This window comes from Podarcis muralis, chromosome 4, assembly GCF_964188315.1.
Source record: "Podarcis muralis chromosome 4, rPodMur119.hap1.1, whole genome shotgun sequence".
Classification (NCBI taxonomy): Eukaryota; Metazoa; Chordata; class Lepidosauria; order Squamata; family Lacertidae; genus Podarcis; species Podarcis muralis.
The window spans coordinates 34,830,264-34,848,704 of NC_135658.1; the positions used below are offsets into that span (position 1 = coordinate 34,830,264).

The following is an 18,441-nucleotide window of genomic DNA, read 5'->3' on the forward strand; positions in this document are numbered from 1 at the left end:
AGGAGAAACAGAGACAACACAGTAAGATGGAAAACTCTACCTCTGATGAAACTGACCCTTTCTTCAAACACCCAGAGATAAGAGTTTTTGCAACTTTTATAAGAAATTTTGTCCATTGCCCAAGCATTCTTTCTGTTGTTAGAAAGGTCTTTAATTACTCATCTGAAATATAAATTGTCACAATGCAGATCGCATTTGCTTTGATGCAGTAAAGGAGACCCATATAGAGAAGCAATGCTTCCATGCAGGATTAGTAAGCATGCCCATAGCTGACACAGAAGATACGCACCCATATCACAAAAGCTCAGATAAAGTTAGGTAGCATTACAACTGAAAGATTGGGGGGGGGGGATATTTCTTAGCATATAACTGCTTGGTCAGGGGTCCTCAAACTATGGTCTGCGGACCAGATCCAGTCCGCCAGGGTCCTGAACCCAGCCCACCCGCAAGGCCTGAGGCTCGGAAGTGGCCAGGCGGGAAGAGCCCTGAGGTAAAAGCGTGTGCGTGTAATAAAGCCCTGGTAACACGGTTGCTACCGCTGGTGCAGCTGCTTGATAATGGCACGCTGCTGGAGGGTGGGACGGCGGCAAAGGAACCCCTTCCACGCCAGCCCTTACCCTCCTCCCTTCCCCTCAGACCAGCTCTGTTCTCGCCAGAGCAGCACCTCGCCGGCCGGTTGACTCCTTAACACGCGCATGGGTCCCATGCAGCAGCCCTGGCAACCTTAAAAGTTAGGGAAGCACCAAAAACACAGGCAACATATGCAAATAGAATTAGCAAGAAGAGAAGTCTGAATCACAACAGATTTTTGTACAAGGGAATATCTGTGTAAATAGTGGGTTAATTTTTAAAACAAAGCTCTCTACCCAAACTTCCCCAAGTTTGAAAATAAACTTCAATGCAGAGAAAGTCATATGCATGAGGAACAACAACATCAAAAATAACCAAAAGGAAAGGAAGTATAAAGGTGAGGTATAGGTAATTTATATTATTACTGATAGCACCTGTTGTGTGTCTGTTTGGGCTATTATTTTGAAACAGTGTTTTTTGTTGTTGTTTTTCTTTAAAGAATACAGTACATGAAAAAGAGCATGTTTCTGGCACCTCTTTAGTCCAGCCCGCAACAGTGTCTGAGGGACAGTGAACTGGCCCCGTTTAAAAAGTTTGAGGACCCCTGTTCTTTGAACAAGCTCCTACATTATTATATAGACACATTTCCAAGTGTGACTAAGGTTGTGCTAGCTGGCTATTGCCAGCCTACTGATGTGGGATGACACCTTTGTAGGCTTAAATTTAAGTGTTGCCCTGTGTGACGCCAAAATTCAGCACCCCCTTGCCTTCTATTTTACATCATCATTGCGGCGCCTCTAAAGGCTCTGTGCCCAGTGCAATTGGCCATGTCCCCCTAAATCTGCCTCTGCTCCCTGCCTTTAAAAGGCTGCCTTTTAAAGACTGCTACAGACACTTGCAAATCTGTGATCACTCACTCTTCTTTTGATTTGCCAAGGACAAGTGTTAAGTCTTAGTGTCTTTTGTCACAGGACTGTGAAACAGACCAGGAGAAAATAGCTGCAGCTAGGATAATGGAACAAGTTGCCACAGGGAATTTTCACAATGTCAAAACTAGCAAGGACTTTAGCATGTTTCTCTCCTGGCTCCTACCAGCAAGAGGGATGCTTTTATTAGGTTGCTCTTGGTGTATATTGTTAGATGGTATGGAGCTAAGCTAGGATGCAGATGAACATGCAAACTTTTCATAACTGATTTGTTTCATGTTCAGAGTTAACTACTTACCATATCTGAGACTGGGAAAGTAATTCTCTCCCAAATCAGGTTAAAATTTGGTATTTAGAGAGGAATAGAATTGGATCTCCCTACAATACGGAGCATGATTCTTTTATTTGGCATATATCTACTGTTCATAAAATATTCCTTACTTTTTGCAATTTATGACATGTAGCACCTTTTTGTCTGTGTTTTGGACACACTAAATGCAGACGAGATTCTTTACAGGCGCACATTGTTTTAGGTTATAGAAGAGGATCTCTGTGGCCAAAGTAGGTCCAATAAATTGAAATTATAGCTTTTTAATTTAATGTGTATTTGGCACCATGTAAGGGTAGCCAGTTGTGTAATCTCCAAACTACAGATGTGGAGTTGACACTTAGCAGTGAGTTTATAGTTGAGCTGAAATTTGAATTGGGGACATCCAGCCCCATAGCTTGTACTCTGAACCACTATGTCAGAGGTATCTTCCAGATGTTATATCCGCCCCAGGCAACATGGGCAATGATCAGAGGTGATGGAAGCTGCAGTCTGGAACATTCAGATGGTACCACATTAGCTATACCTTCGGCTATACCATTTCTTGTTTATTTTTCTAGACTGTATCATATATAGTGTCTGCCGGGAAAAGAGCTTGAGAATATCAGATTTAGCCCACAAATGGAAAAAGTGGGGTGTGCTTAAAACAAACACACACAAAAAGCTTCACTAAATAGGTGAGAAGAAATTGTGTTGTTAATCCAATCCAACTAAATACTTGCTTGGGGAAGAAAGACATCTTTAGATATATATATATACAGACAGGAAGGAAGGAATAGATAAATTGTTTAAAATTGTGTGTCAGTCACATGGAGATCAAATAAATTTGCCATATAAAAACAGATCAAAGAAACTATTATGGTTATCTCATGTTGACCTGAGCACTTAAAAGAGAGATTCCTGCATGTGGAACTTCCACGCACTCAAGACAAATGCAAAAGCTAAATTTTGTTCAGAAGCTTCTAACTGCTTTTTAAATATTTTTGGTTTTGTGTTTCATAGCTACTTTATATAGTATGTATTTGCTTTAAACCAAATAGATTGCTCATGTTAACTATATGTTGCAACATATACCAGCTGCCCATAAGAACCCTAACGGCAGTGTCTCCTAAACAAGAACAGCTATGGCCTCTAAGAATTTTATTGTAGCACAAGTCTTCCCAGCAACAGAACTAGACTCTACAGTTAGAGCCTTTCAGGACAACAGTTTTATTGCATGAGGAATGTACAGTCCTTATTCAGCTGTTGAGGGAAATCCAAATATTATTCTCCAAGTTGGTGCTTCCATTGAAGGAGAGTCAAAATCTGAAGCAGTTCTTTGGCTAATTATTTCATTGCAGCAATAATATATTCTAATTAATTTGTTGATAGGAGACTGCAGCGTGTTCCACAATTATTATATATCCAGGTTTGTCTGTTTTCAAGTTAAGCAGAATATATGTGTGTGTGTGTGTGTGTGCGCGCCTTTTTTTCTAGAAAAATACGTGCAGGTACTCACCATTAAATTGACTACACCTTGAAAGAAAGGGTTGGAGGATTGTAAAATATAGAAAACATGCAAAATTGAGCTAAAGAGCACGTGCTCGCAATAACACTTTTAAGAAATGTGAATCTATACAATACTAGGCCGTGAACCACAACTCGCAAGGAAGCCCCTGTTGGAAATTCCCATTCCACCTTTAGTTACAGACATGGAACTGTTGCTTGTCGCATGTGTTTATATTCCAGCACAGTCTGTTGGGGACTTCCCCTTGTATATATCTTTTGCTTTTTCACTGTCTCTCTGAGAAGGGAAACAACATGTTTTCTTTGTCCTGATTTATGCTTAATAAATCTTTAGCTGTTAGTATGCCTCACGCCTGTTCTGTTTGCGCAGTATGCTCTGCTAATATAGTGTGCTCAAGCTTTTGAAGTCTGAGTCGCTGATTTAGGTCGCACCAGAGATTGGGGGGGGGGGGGATCCAGCTGGGGGCTAGCCAGCTGGCATCTTGACCCCGGAAGGATGCCGAGAGCCCCAAAGCCTATTTCCACGCTCAGGGAACCTCGCCTGAGCAGAAACTGTTTTTGAGCGCGTGTGAAGGGCGCCCTTCCATCACCTTGGAGTCAATTACCACTAACTTGGAGGATGTTCTCCCCTCCCCGGTGGGGAACGACCTGCCCCCCCTTCCCCACGCCTTGCATTTCAGCCATTCCCACTTAGAGCTTCGCTCTAACGCCACCCGCCCAATCGAGGGGGTTCCTGGGCAGAGTCCACGAAGGCCTTTGGCCACAACGCGCCCCTTCGCCTCCGAGTACCCCGAGGACTCTTTGTTGCTCTGTTTGTGTTTGCGCGCGCGCGTCCCCCCCCCTCCCGCCTTCTCCCCGCGGAGCAGCGAAGGAGGGCGCCTCAACTCCGGGAGGTGGGCGGGGAGGTGGGGTAAGCGGCCAGACGGGCTCCGCCGGGGGACTTTCGGCTGCCGGAGGCGGGGAAGGGGCGGCTGCAGCGGACCCGGAAGTGGTTGCGCCCATCGGGGGCGGTGGGAGCGCGCCGTGCGGGTTGGTGGGTGGGGGAAGGAGAGGAAGAGGAGGGGGCGGCGGCGGCCGGACGGATCCGCACGGGGACGGCGCGCGAGCCGGGAGGAGGCGCGAAGGAGGCGGCAAGGCGAGAGCAGCGCGGCTCGGGATGCATTCGGACTGCCGGCTGCTGCGCCCGAGAAGCGGGGTATGGTGAGCGGCCCGGAGCGCCCGCTCCCCCGGGGGACCCGGCCGGCGCTGGCCTCCCTCCTTCTCCTCCTGTTGCTGCTCAGGCGGGACGCGGCGGCGCAGAAAGGTGCGTGCGGGAGCCCCGTCGGGAGGGGAGGGACCAGAGGAGCAGCCTTCCCGCCTTTCTTGCTTGGCGCCCACCCAAAAGCCCGCCGGGGGGGGGGGGGAGAGCGTCACCCTTCCTGCCCCTCACTCTCTCAGGTGCCGTCGCGGGCATTGGAGAGGGAGGGGGCGTCTAGGTGGCCACGGGGCACCCCGCTTTTCCACGTCAGCGGGCTTCCTTCGCCGCCTCCCTGCCCTCAGGGGACTCTGCCCCCCGACAGCGTTCTTGGAAGCTCCCCTCCGAAGCCCGTCGAGGAGAAAAAGGCAGGGCTGCTGGTTGACCTTTTTAACAAGTGCTTAAAGGTGCATGAGAGCGAAAGGACCCCCAGGCCCCTGCAAATGGGTCTTTCGTGTTCGTGCAGCTGCTTCTCAGCGGCCTGCACTCCTGGCTTCCAACTTTGCCAAAGGTGCATGCCGCCCCACGCGTGTAACCCACGCCACGCACGAGGGGTTGGGGGGCAGCGATGATAAAAAAAGCTTCCCACCGACGCCACATGTGTGCGTGCAAAGTGCTTTGCATCCATATGTTGCACGGTGCTGATATCTTCGTGCTGATATCTTCACCGAAATGAAAGACTGATGTTTGAAATGTGATGATATCTGGTCTTTCCCCCGCGCTGGAACCAGCTTTCAGTTGTGTTGACTTGAGTGCTTCTCAGAGTATCCAGATAGCATTTCCATTGCTAATCTCCATAGGCCCCATTGGGGAGGGGGCAAGCCAAATAAGATATAAATTCCAAGAAGGCTCAAGACCCAGCCCTTCTCTTTTCAGAAAGTAAAAGGGAATAGCCTGAGGAATTTTAAGGAGTGATACTTGAAATAACTCCCATTTTCCTCCAGCTTGACATTTTGAGATTATTAAGTAACATAATGAAGAATAGGCAGTGTCTAAGAATGATTTAAAGCTGGTTTTTAATGTGTAGTGTCACTTTTGTAAAGCTTTCAGTAAAAAGGAGAGTGCAGGCATAGATTAACTAAAGATGATGAGTTTGGGATAGGAAATCCCTGTGTGCGCACCGCTCTTTAGTTTTCTCTTTCAGTTGCATCTGACTGCATTTATTGTTATTTACAGGACACAAATGAGAAAAGAGAGAATGAAAGCTGAAACCTTGTTACAAAACTACCATATAATGTGCTAGATGAGGCATTACATTATATGGATATTGTAGGATTGTCATTTGAATGAGTTCTTATTTTAGAATAAAAGGACAAAAGTTGGTCAGTTCATGAAGCTTCAAGCATTGTAGACTGCAAAACTAGTTAACAGAATTGGTGTTAATTCATCTCCCCAGTAGAGCTTGTGGGTTGTGGTGGTGGGAGTTCCTATTAGCATACTATTCTCTCTGAGAGAATACATTTGGAGAAAAGTACTCTACACCTTTCCCTTTCTGACTGGGAAGTCTTAAAGAAATGTTTATATGCTCCATTCAAGTCAAAAAACCCACAAAATGATCATGAATTCTGTTGTGGTAAACATTGGCTCTGGTGTAGCCTATAGCACCCAAGGACAACTCCTAGGGTAGTTCTTCCCGTAAACAAATACATACTGTCCTGTTGTGCAATTTGCACAATTTGCTTATGTGCAACGAATTAAATGTGCATACGGGTACTTACTTATTTATTTAAGGGTTTTTTCCTGAAATAATTTCTGATCACTTACTTTTCCCACTCCCTGAAAAAGGTAGCCATCTTGTAGAATGTTCTTGGAATATTCTCAACCATTTTTTGTGGTTGCCACCATTCTTCTTTCTGCCTACCAGTGTCCTGGAATGATGCTAGCTTGGGGGCATTATGGGAGCTACAAAATGGTGGTCAGGCATTCGATACAGTTGTTGATAGTGGGAGGCCGCACCTCCAAGAAACAGAAAAATAACCCTTGAGAATATTCAGAGAAAGGTAATCTTAATTTCTCCACCTGCAAGTAGGATGGAGAATTTTGAGAGGCCATTTTTGCCCAGCTCTGCTTTTGAGCCAGTATTGTTTACAATGGAACTCTACAAAAGAATGCAACATATTAGGGAAATGTAGTGGTGTTCATGGCACTGTTGTGGTCCTTGTCAGAGGTCCCTGAAATAGTTCAGGTTTTTCAGGCTCTTTGTTCCAAAGCAAGTGGGAAGAAGGCACTGCAGCTGGAATCAGAGTCTGGCTGGTGGTAAGATGCCAACCCACAGAAACAGCTTTTTCATTCACCTGCAGTGCCTTCTCATTTGTGGCAGCTGGTGACTTAGGCAGCAGTCCTAGCTCTACCTACCTGGGAGTAAGCCCCATTAAATAAGACTTGCTTCTGAATAGGCGTGATTAGGATTGTGCTCTTAATTTTGGTTCCAATCTCTTCCCCACAATCTTAAACCCAAATTGATGAAAAACTTGTCTAGTTTTCCTGAAAAGGAGTTTTTGCAGGCTGAACCTAAGCTCATTGCTTGCAAGTAGATCCCACATTTTACTAATTCCCGAGAGAAAGTGCTAGAGGAAGAGGAGATAATGGTTGTGATTTGACAAACCTAGTGTGTGTTATGCAGTATAAATTTACAAAAAGGAAAATCTACTTTCTTTCTATTCAGTGTAAGAAAATAGGCAAAGCTATCAGTCTTTAATCAGTTTGAAAGCATTCATGAACCTTCTGTGAATCTTAACTCTATAAGGACTTGCTACAGATTGCCTGACAGATTTTGTGTATTCATATCCATATCTGTACTCAGCCGTCATGTGCATTCACATTTCTCATTAACAGACACTTCTACAAAAGCTGTCTGTTAAAAGCTGGAAGCCAAACTGTTTCCTAAACTGTTATAAACAAACATTTAAAGAAAAATAATCACATTTGACAATGTGTGGCAGCTGAATATCAGAATGTGAATGTGGATCACAATACAATTTTTATTATTATTGTGAGGCATCCCTTTGGGGAGGAAGGAAAGGTTGTAAATTTGATGTAATAAATACATAAATAAAATTTCAAAGACCTGTCTTGCTTATAATTATGCAGGTTTGGGGTTGTTGTTTTACTAATGGCCTTGTGGAGTTGGACTGGAATCCACATTTGAGATGCCATTTAATGTAGTTACAGCTATTTCTCAGTGTACTTCATGACTTGGAAAAGCTGGTATAATTGCAGTCAAATTCCTCTATGGATCATAGTTGGAACGTCTTCTTTTGAATAGGCATTTAGCTATTGTGAGGATCTGAGGAGTACCTAGTTGTTAAATCTAATACTGACTTGCAAGAACAAAGCAGATACAAAACACGTGGCTTTAAAAATACTTGTGACAGATACACTGTGCAAAACTATGACAATGTGTATTATAGCTTTGCATTGACAGCATTGGTGTATGTTTTGTATGTAGCCCATAATCCAGAGAACTCTCAATGAGTCTCGCCAGAGTGGTGCATGCTCTAGTTATCTCCCGCTTGGACTACTGCAATGCGCTCTACGTGGGGCTACCTTTGAAGGTGACTCGGAAACTACAGCTAATCCAGAATGCAGCAGCTAGACTGGTGACTGGGGGCGGCCGCCGAGACCACATAACACCGGTCTTGAAAGACCTACATTGGCTCCCAGTACGTTTCCGAGCACAATTCAAAGTGCTGGTGTTGACCTTTAAAGCCCTAAATGGCCTCGGCCCAGTATACCTGAAGGAGCGTCTCCACCCCCATCGTTCTGCCCGGATGCTGAGGTCCAGCGCCGAGGGCCTTCTGGCGGTTCCCTCATTGCGAGAAGCAAAGCTACAGGGAACCAGGCAGAGGGCCTTTTCGGTAGTGGCGCCCACCCTGTGGAACGCCCTCCCATCAGATGTCAAAACGATAAACAACTACCTGACATTCAGAAGACATCTTAAGGCAGCCCTGTTCAGGGAAGTTTTTAATGTATGATATTTTAGTGTTTTTTGGTTTCTATGGAAGCCGCCCAGAGTGGCTGGGGAAACCCAGCCAGATGGGCGGGGTACAAATAATAAATTATTATTATTATTATTATTCATAAACTTTATTTTAGTTTTTATTTTGTAATGCAACATTTCTATCCAACAATAACATTTGGGACTTTTTTGTTTTGCTTATAATGTGCAATATGTAATGGGCTTCATACTTAAAAAATAAATAAATTCAGTGACTTGTTCTTGCTGCATTACACAATGACAAATATTTGAGTTTTCCCATGGAAGTGGATTGTGATTGGGACATATGTTTTCTTTCCCCCACTATATCCAATTAAGTTTCTGAACTTTTTAATGCTTAAAACAAAAATGAGCCCCAAAAGGATCTCTTCAAGTTGGGAGAACTGGTAATAAAATAGCAAATTACTTAAGAAGTGTAAGGAGAAGTACACTGAGACAATTTTCTAATTTCACATATAAGTGAATGGGTTGTGAAATGGTGATGCTGGATTAGGAGTGAGACCTTGGGTACGTAGTGGATAGCTCAAGTGATGATGTCTAGTCACTGTGTGGCAGCTGTGGAAAAGACAAATTCCAGGGAATATTAGGACAGGTTGGAAACAAAATTGCCAGTACAGTGGTACCTTGGTTCTCAAACGCTTTGGAACCTTGATTGATTGTGTGACTGTAGTACATTGTTTATTGCTTTCATTTTATGGATCAATGGCCTTGTTAGATAGTAAATTCATGTTAAATTGCTGTTTTAGGGGTTGTTTTTAAAAGTCTGGAGCGGATTAATCCATGTTGCATTACTCTCTATGGGAAAGTGTGCCTTGGTTTTGGAACGCTTTGGTTTTGGAACTGACTTCCAGAACGGATTAAGTTTGAGAACCAAGGTACCACTGTATCATAGTGCCGTGATATGGTGTGACAGCACTTTAAATACTGTGTATGGTTTTGGTCACCGCAAAAAGGATAAAATCCATGATGGCTATGCTCTATCTCCAATAAGGTGCCATGCCTCGTGTTATACCAGTTACTTGGAACTGCAAGTGGGAAGAATGCTGTTGCATTCGGTTCCTACTTGCAGATTTTCTATGGGCACCTGGATGCTGGACTTAGATCACCTTTTGGGCTTTTCTTATGTTCTTCTGAATATACTCAGGTCTGCTACCTTTCCCCAATATTTCACCACAAGAGCACAGCTTTACTTGACATTTTTTTTGTAGGTATAAGATTTATTTTCTTAACTCCCATAAAGTTTTAATAGAGCATTTCCAGATCTAGTCTGATTCCATTTTTCAAAAACATCCTTTTTTTAAAAAAAAAAAGGTAATACAGATTCAGATTTGTTTCTGTTTATAATCACTTATTTAAATATGCTGGAAGCTTCCCTGAAGCGCATTCACAGACCATCATTGGTTCAACCCTATATTAACTCCAGGAACGTTCCAGTTTTTGTTGATGCAGAAGCTTTATGGGAAACTGCAAAATCTGTGCTCCATCCTTAGATATTGGTTAGAAGATCATCTGAAAAAAATAATAATCCACTTCATGCATTTTTCTTCCGTCAATAGTAGTCTGGTTTGAACCCTTATGTAAGTTTGGTGAGCAGAGGATGCAAGCGTTCCACGGATCTCAAGCCAAGATCAGCCATCGTAAAACCAAATGGGTCTTGGCCATCCGTATTGCTCTTCAAAATATCCAGCAGCTATTGCTGCACTTGCATATCTTGGGGCGCCTCTTAATTCATGCCAGCTGATATGACAGATGGCTACCAGATATTGTTTTAAACTTCAAACTGAACTTCTGAACTATCGCCAGGGACAGGCCGAAATGCCTTTGGCAGGAAGGTGAAGCAGCTCTACATTGTGGGTGCATTCACTGGGGTGGTTTTCACCATGGTTTGCTATGTAGATATGCCTCAGTGAACTTGAGGAATACACCAGGCTGCACTCCCCCCTTTCCCTCGCCTGCCCAGTTGGGCTATGGGTTTCTGCAGTGCTTCCATTGGTGCTCAGTGGAAGAGTTTCATAGCACTCTGCCTTAGTTTTACATGCAGGCAAAGAATCCTGGTTGTAATAAAAGGCAAATGGTTAATTGCTAAGCAAGTCAACTTCAAACCATGGATTTTACAAAGCTAGCTTGTATAACCGTCGTCTGCACCCTACATTGGGCAGTATTCCTCTGCCAGCTTGTCCCCTCCTAAATTTAAAATTATACAGAGTATCTGTCAAGTGTCAACAATGAGATTTAAATCTTATTTTGCTAAAACTTTGATGTGTCTGGTTCAATATTTAAAGGGGTATGCAAGTAATGAACGACAAGAAACATGATTCTGGTGACTAGCAGGGAAAGCCTCTAGCTTACCCTGCCACAGAAGTAGCACATTTTAAAAAACCAGCCAGCAATAAAGCAATAAATTATTCGTGTTATTATTACCCACCTTACACTAGCAGGGGCATTATAACAATTTAAAATTGAGAAATTAAAAATAGTTAAAACAAATTGCAATCACAGGAATATGCATTTTTCAGAATGCTGCCCGGGAGACCTAATATGGCACCAAAGCTAATATGGTACCAATCCAGTATGGTATTAATAAATGGTTGAGTGTGTCCTAAGTTATGAGAAAAGCCTTCTGCTCCTTAGAATTTGATTGTCCTCAAGGAGTTTCAGAAACAGGAACTGATAATTTAATGTGTCATGAACCATAGGCTAAAACACACAAGATGCATAGTAAATTTACAGTACTGTACACAGTAAATAAGCAAAACTATTGCCAGTGTTCAAAATATGGCCACGTGTATTACCCTAGCAACAAAAAAATATTTTGTGAAAGGGTTTCTAATGCTTTGCCACCATTGCCATGCAGCAAATAACTTTTGTCTTACAATCTTCTGGTCTGTTGTCTTCATTGGTTACACTAAGAGAAGAAGCTTTTTCTCCCACCTGTGTGTGGGAGTATTGGGAAGAAATACCATCTGCATGCTTGCTCATGGTGTGTTTCTAGTTGTTAGGATCCATATAACAGGCGCCTTGTTTTCAGGGATTGCATTGAGAGCACCTTTTCCTTATTTGGTAATGAGCACAAAGGGGATTTCAACTTTGAGTCACAGTGCAACTCAGTTCACTCTCAGTCAGCAAGGTATCCTCAGTGGGAACTTAAAGAATTTGAGTTTTCATTGCTATGTGGGGAAAAACACAAGTGAGTGTGCATGAGAACTGTGGTACTCTGCAGTTTAAAACCGGCCAATAAATAACAGAAAAGTTTCATGATATTAGCAAATCTTGAAATCTTGGGAGAGTATTTTGCATCTTGCTGGAAGCTTGCTAGTTAAGAGCTCGCCATCTCTGTGGCTGAATGTATCTCCTAAAGACAGTGAGGTTTCTTTTCTGTAACTATGAATCAAGAGTGTAACTCACCTGGTCCAGCGTTCTCTTCTCATAGGGGCCAATTACCGTATTTTTTGCCCTATAGGGCGCACCGGCCCATAGGACACACCTGGTTTTTTTGGGGGGGATAAATAAAAAAAAATATTCCCCCCCCCAGGCGCTGAGCTCCCACCGGTCTCCCCAGGCTTGCGGATTGTGCCCGAAGCCCGCAGCGTGCTGCTCAGCGCGCCCCAGGCTTTGCGATGCAGGCTGCTATCCGCAAGCCTAGGGAGCCTGGCGGGAACTCCCGCGGGCTCCCAAGGCTTGTGGATAGCTTCCTGAAGCCTGGGGAGCGAGAGGGGTCGGTGCGCACCGACCCCTCTCACTCTCCAGGCTTCAGCGAAAGCCTGCATTCAGCCCATAGGACGCACACACATTTCCCCTTCATTTTGGGAGGGGAAAAAGTGCGTCCTATAGGTCAAAAAATACGGTAGATGGCTGTGGGAAGCCTGCAAACAGGGCTTGATTGGAACAGGCTTGTGAGTTGCAGCTTCTGGAATACACAGACATATTGCCTCTGTCAATGGATGTAAAACACGCCATCACGGCTAGTAGGCACTATTAATCTCATCCTCTGTGAATTTGTCCGATCCTCTTATAAAGCCAGCCAAATTGGTTTTTACTACAATAGGTTGGTTGGCATTTAGAGATTTAGGATTGATGTGGAAGCATATGTCCAGCACTGCCTTATAGGGTCATATGTGAAACTTGTTTTTTAGTCTTTGCTAGCATCACTTTAAGGTTATGTTGTGTGATTAAGTGAGCAGTCATTAGTCAAAGGCTAATTACAGACAAGTAATCTTTTTCTATCTAGTGAGCTCTCTGGCATCAAAACGTTAACTTCTTAGATCAAACTATATTGGCATGAAATGCATAAGTTAGTAGGAATGCAGACCCTTTTAATGAAATAATTCGTAACAAATCATGTTTCTTTTCTTCTGCCTGTGCTTCTCCCTGCCAGCATGAACAAAAAAATTATGCAGTGAAGCCATCTCAGAATAAATCAATCAATACAAGCATTTGGTTTTCCCCAAGAACATTAAAGGGAGCCTTTTAAAGCACTGGCTAGCTTGTCAGAATACAGTCAATGGTATATTATGCTCTGATACTTGATAGATTATTTAGTCATGAGAGTTTAACATTTCCATTGCCACGAAATTGACACAGGGTTCTTTAAGGGTGGCAGATTCAACATTTGCTGATTCATATGTATTACATGACATAAACATCTTCTCAGCAAGCAGTTTGAACTGCAGAGAACTTCCTTTTGACAATTACAGTATATGCCGTATCTTTTACTATGTGAAGTGAATAGTATTTGGGAATAGGAGGATAGAGTATAGATACTAATTGAATATGGAACTGTAAGTTTTCCACTGTGTTTCTTCAGCCCCACATGCAGAAGCCCAAATGTATGGAGGTTAAAACCAAAGGAACCCCATCTTTTTGGCAGGCAGTGTTCCTGAGCATGTCCCACAGGGTAATGTAAGCACTTTTCCATCCAGTCTTTCCATCTCATAACAGAGGTGTTTGGTAGCCATTCTGAAGCATTCCCCTTGCCAGGTCCTGCTTGAAACAGGTTGGTTTCAGGGGAAATGGTATAGCACTATGTGCTGGTTAAAGAAAGTCAGCTGCAAAATATGCTCAGATAGCAACAAAACCCCACAAAATAGTCCATTACACAGATTAAATGTTTTCAGCTACCTCTTGAAGCAAAAGAGAAAGAACAGCTTAGCACCTGCCCCCACCCCACCTCCCAAAAAGAATCTGGATGCGGGGGGGAAATCCAAGGGTCATGGCTACAAAATCCTGCCTGGGTCTCTGCCAATCTAAACTCTAAAGAAGAGGAACCCCAAGCAGTACTCCATATAAAAAATCTTGTATGCAGAAAGACATTCCCCCAGCTTTGCTGAGTCCAGGCAATATAAAAGGGTCACCGACGTTCATTGCATTTTTTTAGTGGAGGACTAAAAGGAACGTGACAACCTCTTGTTTCGTAAGGATGCCTTTTATAATCTCTCCCACAACCCACCCTGCCTCCCTCTGCAGGCCCCAACCAGTCAGTTGTCTGATATGTGGTTGTTTAAATTTCCACTTTAATTTTGTTGACATTCAAGAGTAAAAGAGTCTGAAAGCGACTCAGGGAAACACAGCAACTGGATTGCCTCTGAGTCACCTCGTTTTGGTTACTGTCCCAACTTAAACACTAAGCAGTTTATGAAACATTTAAACAAACAAATAAAGGCAGGATGGACCTATTTAAAACAAGATATGTCTAGCCAACTGATTACTGCTAGTTGATCTTCTTGAGTGACCATTATTAACCCAACTCTGGATCAGGAAGGTTTCACTGGGTGTTGCTGCCATCTCCGCTATAGGGATAGGCCTTCAAATGGTTTCTTTGTTTTGTTCAATGGGATTCAGCATGGTTTCTCACCCACTTGTAGTTTAACTGACTTACTAACCGCTTCATGGACTAGAAATCCCACCAGACAGCTGCCAGAGGGTGTTTTTGCAGACCCCCATATGCAGCACCAGATTCATTGTGGTGAGTCTTAGAGCCCTTAAGACAGTGTTTCCCAACCACTGTTCCGCGGCACACTAGTGTGCCGCGAGATGTTGCCTGGTGTGCCGCGGGAAAAATTAAAAAATTGAAAGATTTTTTTTTAAAAAAAGTCAAATTTTCGATTGGGGCGCCGTCACTAGATGACCCCTGGGGTTCCCTCCCTCCCTCCCGCTCTGCGCCTCCCTCCTCCTCCTCCTCCTCCTCCGGGGAGGCCCTTCCTGGCTCTCGGCCAAGGCTTGGCGGCTGCCACTCACTCACTCGCTTGCCCACCCGTCCCTCCATCCCTGCACCCGGCCTCTCCCCCTACGTCCCCGGCGCGGGGGCTGCCGGGATCCGTAGTCCCCTCGCCCTTGGGCTCCGCGCCCGCGCGGGGTGCGCGAACTACGTTTCCCAGCGTGGCCTGGCGGGCCGGGCGTTTTGTTTGAAGCGCTCTTCTCCCGGCCATGGAATGAGCGCAGTGGCGGCGGCGGGGCGGGCAGGGGCTCTTCCGCGCAGACCCCGCGCAGCCTGCCTGCGCCCCCCGGAGATCGGGCGGCAGGATGGAGCCCGGGGATCCCCGCGGAGGCGGAGCGGCGGAGGCTGCCCCCCAGGTAGGGCTGCGTCGGGGGTTTTTTATTTTTGCAATGCTGCATCCGCGCCGGAGGGGACGCATTGGACCGCGGGGAGACCCCTTGGCGTGCGTGCAAGGCAATGCATGCGTGCAGGCGTTGCATGGAGTGCAGTGCAATGCAATGGCAACGCGGCGCCCTGCATGCATGCATGCAACTTCCACCGGCGCTCCGGACTTGGCAGGTGAGGGGGGTCCCCAGTGGGCGGCAGAGAGAGCTGGGAGGGCGAAGGGGAGCCGGGGGGAGCAGCGCTGCTCCCCGAGCCGAGCCCGGGGGGAAACTTCGGCGTCGTTGCACCGGGTGTTGGAAGCGGAGGCTGGCGGGGGCCCCTCACCTGCAAAACCTGGTCGCCTCTCATATATTTCGTGCATTGCATTCATCGCCCGCTTTCTCCTCCAAGGAGCTCCCGGGGGCGCGCATGGTTCTCCCCGTGTTATCCTCGCAACAACAGCCCTGCGAGGTGGGTCAGGTGAGTGGCCCAAGGGAGCACCCAGGGATTGTCCTGGCCAGGTGGGGTGATTTGAACCCTGCTCTCTGCCCGGTCTTCGTCCTCATTTAGCCCCCACATGTGCATGACTGTGCATGACTGAGGTTTTCCCCCCTCGTCTTGGCTATGGTGTGAGTCTGTGCTGTTAATTAATGGGGTTCTGCCTTCGGAGAAGATGAGCCAGCCCTCAAGGAGGTGATTATGTAATTTGCTAGCAATTCATGTCCCTCCCGGCGTGACGCTGCGCGCTGATGTCACGGGGCTGTAATGGTGGTGTGCCTCGAGATTTTTTTCATGAAACAAGTATGCCTTTGCCCAAAAAAGGTTGGGAAACACTGCCTTAAGATACGGACAGAGCCCCCTCATTGCCACAGCAGCTGTGAAGTTACCTGAGTATTTATTAATTGCATGCAGAAGTTTATATTAAAGGGGGAGAAGGAATATATATATTATTTAAACTTGGACTTCTGAATTGCCTTTTTTTAAAAGAAGAAGAAGAATACTTGTCCTCCTGAGGGTGCTTTTATACCTTGAGGGTAACGCTAGAATACTTGCATATCTGTTTACTAATCTATATTCCCTTGTGTAGAATTTATACATGAAAAATAAGAAGCCTAGAGCCAGTGCAGAAATAAGGCACTGAACTCTGAAATGCTACTATGCAGCACAATTCTATGTATGTCTGCTCTTGCATGGCAAGCTACTGTGTTCAGTGGGGCTTACTCCTGGGTGAATTTGCACAGAGTTGCAGCTTTAACACCGGTACTGAGATGTGGGTTTGAATCCCATTCTTTATTTAAAAGTAGCATATGCATGAGAAAGCCACACTACCGGTCAATCTTTGTTTTTGTAGGTGATGGATGTGGACATACCGTTTTAGGTCCTGAAAGTGGGACTTTTACATCTATTAACTACCCGCACGCCTATCCCAACAGCACTGTGTGTGAATGGGAGATTCGAGTAAAGCCTGAGCAGAGAGTGCAGCTCAAATTTGGGGATTTCGATATTGACGATTCAGATTCTTGCCATTTTAATTACGTGAGAGTTTATAATGGAATTGGACCCACAAGGACAGAAATAGGTAAGAACTTCTTCTTGTTATGTTGTTCGAAACAGGGGGGGAAACTCCTTTATGGTTTGTTTGTTATTTAGTAAAAACATGTCTGAATTATTTGCACGATCCATTCTTCCCAAAACTTGAGAGAAGAAATTTAATTTGATTCTAATGCTTTTTTATGAGCTCTCAAGAGGGAGCTGTGACCAGTCACAGGTGTCCCTGGATAGTTGGGCCCTCCAGATGTTGCTGGAGTACAATTCATATCTTGCTTGGTGGGGCTGATCGAGTCCAATAATATTTGGACAACAACAGGTTTGCCAGCCCTTCTGTAAAGCATGAACGTGGCAGACTTGAGCTTGCAAACACAAGCATCATGACAGCGTGTCTCCAAACATAAGTTTAACCCTACACTTTACATTTTTAGATGTATGTGTAAGATGTTTTCGTGTACAACTAAAAGAGAAGTGTGTGGAGTGGCATTTCAGGGGAGATATGCTCATCATTAATTTCTCGGGGTTAAGGCGTTCAAATGATCAGGAAGAGGATAAAGGAACATAGGAAACAGGAAGTTGCCTTATACTGAGTCAGCTCATTGTTCCATCAAGTTCTAAATCATCACCACTGATTGGCAGCAGCTCTCCACAGCTTCAGATGGGAATCTTTCCAATCCCTATCTAAAAATACCAGGGATTGAACCACATACTCTACAAATGAGCTATGGTGCCCTCACGGTTATAGCTAGAACTTTCAAACAGGAGCTCGAAGGAATATTATAAGGGCAAACCTTTGTTTTCCAACTTCTTTTTTGGTCGAAAGATCCTGGTCTTCTAAATTTAAATGTGCACTGAATAGAGAAATGTCTCCTTTTTAATCGTATCTGGCAATATTTTGTTCTGCACCAAAACACAGCTGTGTCTAAGTGGTGATAAAGTTACCTGGCTTTTGGGAGAGAAAGATGGTGATGGTTGTCTGATTGGGGATTGAGAAGCGCAGACATTATATGCAGGGCAAAGGAAATCACTCCCCAAACTGCATTTTTGTAAGATTTTAAAACGTATTCTTTCTCTTGTAAATTTGTCAATATGATGGTAAATCTGACATATATGAAGTGGCAGTAATATCCTGTGGTTTTTATTACTTTTGTATCTCTGACTGTGAAACGTTTAATAAACCTTTAGTCTGTGCTGGGAACGTCTTTGTATGCTGCCAAAAAAAGGGAGGGGAGAGTGGAATAAAGACTTAAAATGTCATTGATACCAACAGAGCTGACATTTTCTGGGTTGATTTTTTTTTATATATATATAAAAATCTGTTGCACTGTTTTTCTTCCTTCTAAACCCATGACCTAGATACTTCTTCTGATGGAGTATTTTTAGACAGAAGATTGAATGTGGTTGCACGACATCTGTAACGTGAAGGCTTTTATCAAGCTTGGTGACTCTTCTACTTAGATATTGCATGAAAACTTAGACTTGCTGTGAGCCAAGCTCACTCGTAAAAAAGAAAAGAAAACATGAGGTCCTTAAATGGCAAGGAACGTCCAGTCCTGATTAGGGCTTAAACACTTTTACAAGTAGAGTTCACTGGCCCAAATAAATTATCTACTTTTGTTCCCTTTACCTCTCAGCTGTTCCCAGCTAGTGTGGCTTCATAAGAGATTGAGCAGTGTGTGTGTCTTGCTCTGCTGAGAGAGAGCTTTTTGGAAAAAAAATAATGGTAAGGTTAAAACGGGCAGCCATTCACCCCCC

The 18,441-nt window shown here is 44.5% G+C and overlaps 1 protein-coding gene across 3 annotated transcripts in view; it reads left to right on the plus strand.

Annotated features, from left to right (window-relative positions):
• Positions 1 to 4,234: 4,234 nt before the first annotated feature.
• The window catches only part of DCBLD2 (discoidin, CUB and LCCL domain containing 2), a 35,709-nt gene continuing 21,502 nt past the window's right edge, over positions 4,235 to 18,441 (plus strand). Inside the window, exons 1-2 of one of the 3 annotated variants that reach the window (XM_077927173.1) lie at positions 4,235 to 4,633; positions 16,490 to 16,717. In XM_077927173.1, the coding sequence (XP_077783299.1) occupies positions 4,528 to 4,633; positions 16,490 to 16,717 (334 nt within the window). In that variant the 5' untranslated portion in view covers positions 4,235 to 4,527. The remainder of the gene's footprint in view (positions 4,634 to 16,489; positions 16,718 to 18,441) is intronic. The other 2 variants (XM_028726638.2, XM_028726637.2) reach the window with 2 other exon arrangements.